The sequence below is a fragment of the Salvia miltiorrhiza genome, chromosome 2 (genome assembly GCF_028751815.1).
Source record: "Salvia miltiorrhiza cultivar Shanhuang (shh) chromosome 2, IMPLAD_Smil_shh, whole genome shotgun sequence".
Classification (NCBI taxonomy): Eukaryota; Viridiplantae; Streptophyta; class Magnoliopsida; order Lamiales; family Lamiaceae; genus Salvia; species Salvia miltiorrhiza.
Window position 1 is genome coordinate 29,786,152 of NC_080388.1, and position 6,806 is coordinate 29,792,957.

The window sequence follows — 6,806 nt, forward strand, 5'->3', positions numbered from 1 at the left end:
TTAAAGAAGATTAATAGTGATTTTTCATTTTTTTTTTCTCTGATGACACGAATCCACGATATATTTGATTGAAAGGAAATCGTCTTACCAATTGAATTACGCTTTATTGTCTTTTTCTAAAAATTAAGATTAAGTAGTTAAGCATTTCAACAAAAAATAAGTTGTTAGTTTTGCTGCATAAGTCTGTACATCAAATTTAACTATTCTCGTCCAATTTAAATATATGAATATATTTCTATTCTTTTCATCCACAAAGAATATATTATATTAGGTTCTCTATTAATTTTAAAATAGTCAGTGTTTATCTTTCTTATGGATTAAAGATCCTATCATATAAAAATGAATGATTGGAGGATGAATTATGAGAAATTCACATATTATAGTCTCTTCATTTTAATTTGAGCATAAAATGCATGACATTTCTATTTATTAACACTTTTCAAGCAAATTAGATTCTTGATTTTTTCAACTAAATATACCACTAAAACGATAGTGTTTTAAATTGAAATGGCAAAATTTTAGCCCCGACCGAAATGGAGAACATGATGTAGTAGCTACCAACTAAAAGAAGAAAATTACAATTTAATATCCAAATTATTGACTTTTTTTAATAAAAATATTTCAAATTATACATAATTACAATCAAATACTTGGATGATAAAATATCTCAAAATTTAATTTTCCAATCATGAAAAAATTACATGGCTAATAAGTTCTTATTATTTTTAAATTTTAAGAAGCGAACGACATCGTTTTAATGCTGACCCATATTTGTATTAATATCCACATCAACATTGACGAGACATAAACTTTATGTGATGGAAAATTGATTTTAGGTTTGTCGTTCAAATACTACCTCCATCCCACTGTATGTGAGACTTTTTTTTGGACACGGAAATTAAGAAAAATGTATTTTATTTGTAGGTGAAAAAGTGAAAAAATGAAAATGTGTTTAAAGGGTAAAATCTTTACCAAAAAAGAAAAGAATCTCACTTACAGTGGGACGCCTTAAATAAGAGTAGTGCTAAATGGCCATAATTATGGCTGCCATAAAGGGCTAGATTAGTAATTTTATATTTATTGCAATTATATATTTAAGTATTTTTAATCGTTGATTTATTATTTTACATTGTTACCCTTAGATATATTTTCTTTCCTTTTTTTTGATAATTAAAGATTACTATTTCCTTACATGTATTAAACTAATTATACTATGTTTGCCTAATTAGTTATATTACCTAATATGAATTCATTTATTTTTTGGTATGTTGGCTTGATTTTATTTAAATAATGAAGATATATTGTATCTTAAAATAGTTTTATATTTATCAATGTAATGATATTTAATAATTTTTAAATACTAATCTAATACTAATACTATAATTTATCATATAAAAATATATACTTTGTGGATATAAAATTTTCATTTTAATTTAATTTAAAACTTTCATAACATCATTTAACTAAATTAAATAGAAAAGTACATAAAATTAGACATGTATACAATTTTAATTTTTAATGTATCAAGTATCAAAATTTGATAGGTCTTAGGATCAAACATTTAATTTGAAATAGTGAATAACATATAATATTACTAATTAAAACATTCAATTTTAGTTTTGTTTAGGTGATATAGTTTTGTTTGTTATTGCTTACCAATTAAAATATGAATATACTTATTTTTAATTTTATTAAACTCTTTGCTAAGTGTCGGGTGATGGGTATCGGGCACCCCTTATAGGGTGTTGAGCGTCCCTTGTCGGGTGAATGTGATGAATGTGTGATACTATTCTCACCATTATATCTATTCATATAAATTTCATAATATTTCTTTATAGTATCACTAATAACTTATAATTATTTTTGCCCTATGCTATAGTTTTATGAAAGAATCAAACAATATATATGGTCAATGTGTGACACTATTCTCATCATTGTATCGATTCCTATTACTTTTTCTAGTCTTTGTTTATAATTTTATTACACTATATTATAATTTGATGAAATAATAAACAACATGGTCACTGTGCAATGCTACTCTCACTATATTATAATTTTATTTTTGCACTATAATATAGTTTTTTTCTAATAATCAAACAACGTGGGTGGTTAGTGTGTGACACTATTCTTACTATTACATTGATTCCTATTATTTTTTTTTTATCTTTGGTTCTGATTTCACTAATAGCTTATAATATTTTTACGTGATACTATAGTTTTATAAAAATAATATAATTAATTAAAAATATTCATTCAACATCTTCCACTATTTTTTTAAAAAAATTATCCATCGTTCAAAAATTAGCCAATGTTAGCTCAACAAAATAATTGATGCATATTTGTTAATGTTAGTTGAAATTTTTTAGGCATCTATCAATGACTTATTTCCTAAAATAATTGTGTTGTGTAAGAAGGGGGAAAGGGGATCGTTCATTATAATATGAATCATTTCCTAAAATAATTGTGTAAATTAAGGGGGACAAAAAAATCGTTTTAGTTGAAGGGACAAATTAGTCTTCAAATTAGATAGTTAATATTTGAAAGGTATTATGGCAGCCATAATTATGGCTCCATATAATTTCCTTTTGTTAAAATGTTAATATTTGGGATATTTGATTGTAATTCATTTAAAGTTCAAAATATTTATGTTATAAAGTCGATGCATGTTTGGTATTACACCGAACATACCTGTTAAAATGTTAATATTTGGATATTTGATTGTAATTAATTTAAAGTTCAAAATATTTATGTTAAAAAGTCAATAAGTGTGGTATTAAACCATAAATTTTCAACTTAAAAGTGATGATACTATTAAATACTCCAAATATCCCTTTAAATTTATTAAAAAAAATCATAAATATTGCATACTTTGATAATTGAAGAAACAAAAATAATTAACTCCGACAAGAAAAAAGAAAAGCATACTTCCGCTGTTCCGCTCCAGAAAAAAATGGAATGAAATGAATAGTTACCCAGTCACTATAATCATTCAATCCATGTCCTATCCTATTTAAGTAAGCAGCTGATTCGATTTTCTTGAAGGTAGTGGCAGAAAGAAATGAAGAAAACCAAACTTAAATGCTTTGTGAGTGCCACCTACTTCTTGATCGTATTCATTTCTGTAGTCAAATCCTCCATTGAAGAACAAACAGACGTCAAAAGAAGCGATTTTCCACATGGGTTTCTCTTTGGAGCTGCCACTTCCGCCTATCAAGTCTGTGTTTCCCCAATATGTCTCTGCTTTTCAGATATACTTTTGTCGCTCACATTATCCTTTTTTTTTTTTTAATTATTTCCAGGTGGAAGGAGCATTTCATGAAGATGGGAAGAGTCTAAGCAACTGGGATGTTTTCTGCCACGTTGATGGTAATAATAATCACATAAGTTTGTTTCTATGATAGTAATTGCTGAAAATTTATTGACTTCCTCATACTTTTGTTTTGTTTGTGGATTTTGACTTTGAAGTTTTGCTACAAAATGATCAGGAAATGTCGTAGATGGGAGTAATGGTGAAATAGCTGATGATCACTACCATCGTTTCATGGTATAACCTCTGCAACTTTTTATCCTAGAATTATAAGGGGGTAAAATATCGATTTAAGCTTCTGTTCTTGGTTAATTTATTTATGTTTTATAATTTACCCAGGAAGATATTGAGATAATGGAATCACTAGGGTTGACTGCTTATCGCTTTTCGATTTCGTGGAGCAGAGTTCTTCCTAGTAGGATATTGCATATCTTGATTTGAGGTTTACAGTTTCTTGTTTGATTTGTTGGTGACAAAGGAATTTCTGATTATGAGTGTAGGAGGCAGACTTGGTGAGATTAACCAAATTGGAATCGACTTTTATAGCAAGATTATAGATAATCTCCTACTTAGAGGTATTGATTTGAGTGGTGGCGTTGTGATTATTCATTACTTTGATTGAGAATACTAGTTTGTTTCAGTTGATATACATGATAAAGTTGAATGCAGGCATTCAGCCTTTTGTGTCTCTTTTCCACTTCGAGTTTCCTCAAGAACTCCAAGAGCGATTTGGGGGTTGGCTCAGCCCTTTAATGCGGTAAGCATACGCATGCATGTCCGTTTCTTTTGTAGGCTGAATTCTGAATTGATCTCGTGAAGTAGCATGTGGTATCTCTGATTAAGGATTTGCTGGTTGAACTGCTGATTGTGTGGTGAAGTGTAGTAATGTATGGCTGTGTTAATTATGTGTTGACAGAGAAGAGTATGTCTACTTTGCTGAAGTATGTTTCAGAAGCTTTGCTGATCGAGTGAAGTATTGGGTGACATTCAACGAGATCAACTTGTATTCAGAGTTCGCCTATGAAAAGGCGATGTTTCCACCTCTTCGTTGCTCACCTCCTTTTGGTGACTGCGCAAGTGGGAATTCGGATGTTGAGCCTCTGACTGTGGCTCACAACCTTCTGCTGGCACATGGCGAAGCTGCTAAGCTGTATCGCGAGAGATTTAAGGTAATCAATATGATGTAGCAAAGCTACAAGAGGCATATTTGATAAAGTTCATTTCTTTTCCTTATGTATGTGAAGTGATCTTGATCTTGACACAGTCCAAACTGGATGGCTTACTGGGCATCACCATGTCTGCTTTCATGTACGTACCATTGACAGCTGATGAGAACGATAAGGAAGCTGCAAATCGGGCAATGGCTTTTAACGTTGCTTGGTGAGTGTTAAAATCTACAAAAGAGGAAAGCTGTACATGTAACTTTCTTCGTTTCTTCTGATCATATATATGATGTTTGTTTAATTGATAAAAGGACGTTGGATCCACTCGTGTTTGGGGATTACCCTCCGGAAATGAGGCGAATCCATGGAAGTGAACTACCAATATTTTCTACAGAGGAAAGCTTGATGTTGAGCAAGAGCATAGACTTTATTGGGATAAACCACTATACCACACTCTATGCAAAGGACTGTATCCATTCGACCTGCATATGCAATGTCAATGACAGTAGCTGCGGTGTAGGCAGTGATCGTGCAGTGCGTGGATTTGTCTACACTAGTGGATACCGCGATGGTGTTCCAATTGGGGAACCGGTATCAGTCAATTCACATACTTCCATTAGCTTACTAATTTTGGAACATCTTATATATCCGATCCACTCCTCTTGCAGACTGGAATGTCTCGATTCTTTGTGGTTCCAAGCGGCATGGAAGCTATGGTCGACTACCTCAGGGAGAGATACAACAACATGCCAATGTTTGTCACTGAAAATGGTACATATGTGTGCTTAGCTTTGCTTTGTTTGTGGTGTAGAAGCTGATCCAAAATCGATCTTCATCAGGTTATTCGTATCCTGCTGATGAAGACAATAGCTTGCAGCTGCATGATGTCGGGAGAATCCTGTTTCATCAGTCGTATCTTGCACATCTTGCTCGAGCTATAAGGTAACTATGCAAACTTTACACAAGTTGAAACTGCATCAGAGTTGCAATATCCACATCAGCCTCTTTTTGAGATTTTGATAAAATTGTGTGCCATTTATCTTGATTGAAGTATTGTATGTATGATCAAATGAAAATGTAACACAATTTATCTTGATTAAAAACTTTAGGGTTGTTTTTTGGTATAGCAACACATGATTGGTTAATCCAAATATGCAGGAAGGGGGCCGACGTTCGTGGGTATATGGTGTGGAGCTTGATGGATAATTTCGAGTGGAATAATGGGTATGGCATCAAATTCGGATTGTATGAGATTGAGCAACCAACGTTGAAGAGGACTCCCAAACTCTCTGCAACTTGGTACAAAGATTTCTTGAGCAATTCAACCATTTCTGATGCAACAATTTCATATAATCATGAATCAGGGCTTCAATCTCAATGACCAAACCACTGCGTGTGGGGGTTCATCATGTTTAAGGTCTATTTTTTATTAAAAAAATTGCAACTTTCTTTAAATAAAAAGCATGTGTTATATAATTCGATCGACCTGCTATTATCTTCATGTCTTGAGCATGCTCAATGTAGAATATGTATTGTGCGTGCAGCGTGTATCATGTATGTACGTACGTGATAGAATATCATTTGGAATATATAAATAAATTGATCATTTAGTGAAACTTGTTTTATTAATTCTCGTGTTAAAGCTAATGGGGATAGCTCAAGTGACAAAGTTGAGGCAAAAGACTCTTCCTTGTGAGAAATTTTGGGTTCAATCCAGCCTTTGTGTGGTGTAGTTTTCCCACCTATGTGTGGTCTAGTGGTTTCGTCTGTGTGCGGTGTAGATATTTTTCACCTTTGTAGGATAGTGGTAGTGGTCCCGCCTGCGTGCGGTGACTTATTTGAAATATATATATATATATATATATATATAGGGGCGCGCTCCAGTGAGACCCCCTATTTTTCGTGTATCATGAGTACAATGAATAAGACATATAATATTAATGAACAAAACGTATATCTAATGAACAGGATGTATATACTGATGAAAAATAAAATTTAAAAAATTCGTAATGAATAAGACTTATATACTGATGAACAAGGTCGTATATACTGATGAACAATGCACTATATACTGATGAATAACAAAATTTAAAATATTCTGCTCCCTCCAGGATTCGAACCCTGCGAAAAAAAATCACCCTCCAGATACAATATCAGCTATAGGATTGATGAAATAAACGCACCAGATCGTGCCCTAGATCTCACTAAAATTAGGGGGTCTCATTGGAGCGGTCCCCCTATATATATATATATATATAGGGTTGAGTTCAACAGAGAATTATCTTTTTCGAGAGAACGAACAAATCTATATATTTTACAAACAGATCAACATAAGT

The 6,806-nt window shown here is 32.0% G+C and overlaps 1 protein-coding gene across 1 annotated transcript; it reads left to right on the top strand.

Annotated features, from left to right (window-relative positions):
- The first annotated feature begins 2,801 nt into the window (after nt 1-2,801).
- LOC131013250 (beta-glucosidase 18-like) lies at nt 2,802-6,086 on the top strand. Its single transcript, XM_057941319.1, has 12 exons — nt 2,802-3,214; nt 3,300-3,366; nt 3,486-3,544; nt 3,647-3,722; nt 3,808-3,882; nt 3,977-4,064; nt 4,224-4,476; nt 4,572-4,687; nt 4,782-5,061; nt 5,139-5,241; nt 5,310-5,412; nt 5,629-6,086. The coding sequence occupies exons 1-12, from the start codon at nt 3,059-3,061 to the stop codon at nt 5,849-5,851; spliced, it is 1,599 nt and encodes a 532-aa protein (XP_057797302.1). The 5' UTR covers nt 2,802-3,058; the 3' UTR covers nt 5,852-6,086.
- The last annotated feature ends 720 nt before the right edge of the window (nt 6,087-6,806 follow it).

Coding starts and splice junctions, on each gene's coding strand:
- LOC131013250 (XM_057941319.1), top strand. CDS start 3,059: ATGAAGAAAACCAAACTTAAATGCTTTGTGAGTGCCACCTACTTCTTG. Junction 3,215..3,299: donor CTGCCACTTCCGCCTATCAA/GTCTGTGTTTCC, acceptor AATTATTTCCAG/GTGGAAGGAGCATTTCATGA. Junction 5,062..5,138: donor GTGTTCCAATTGGGGAACCG/GTATCAGTCAAT, acceptor CTCCTCTTGCAG/ACTGGAATGTCTCGATTCTT.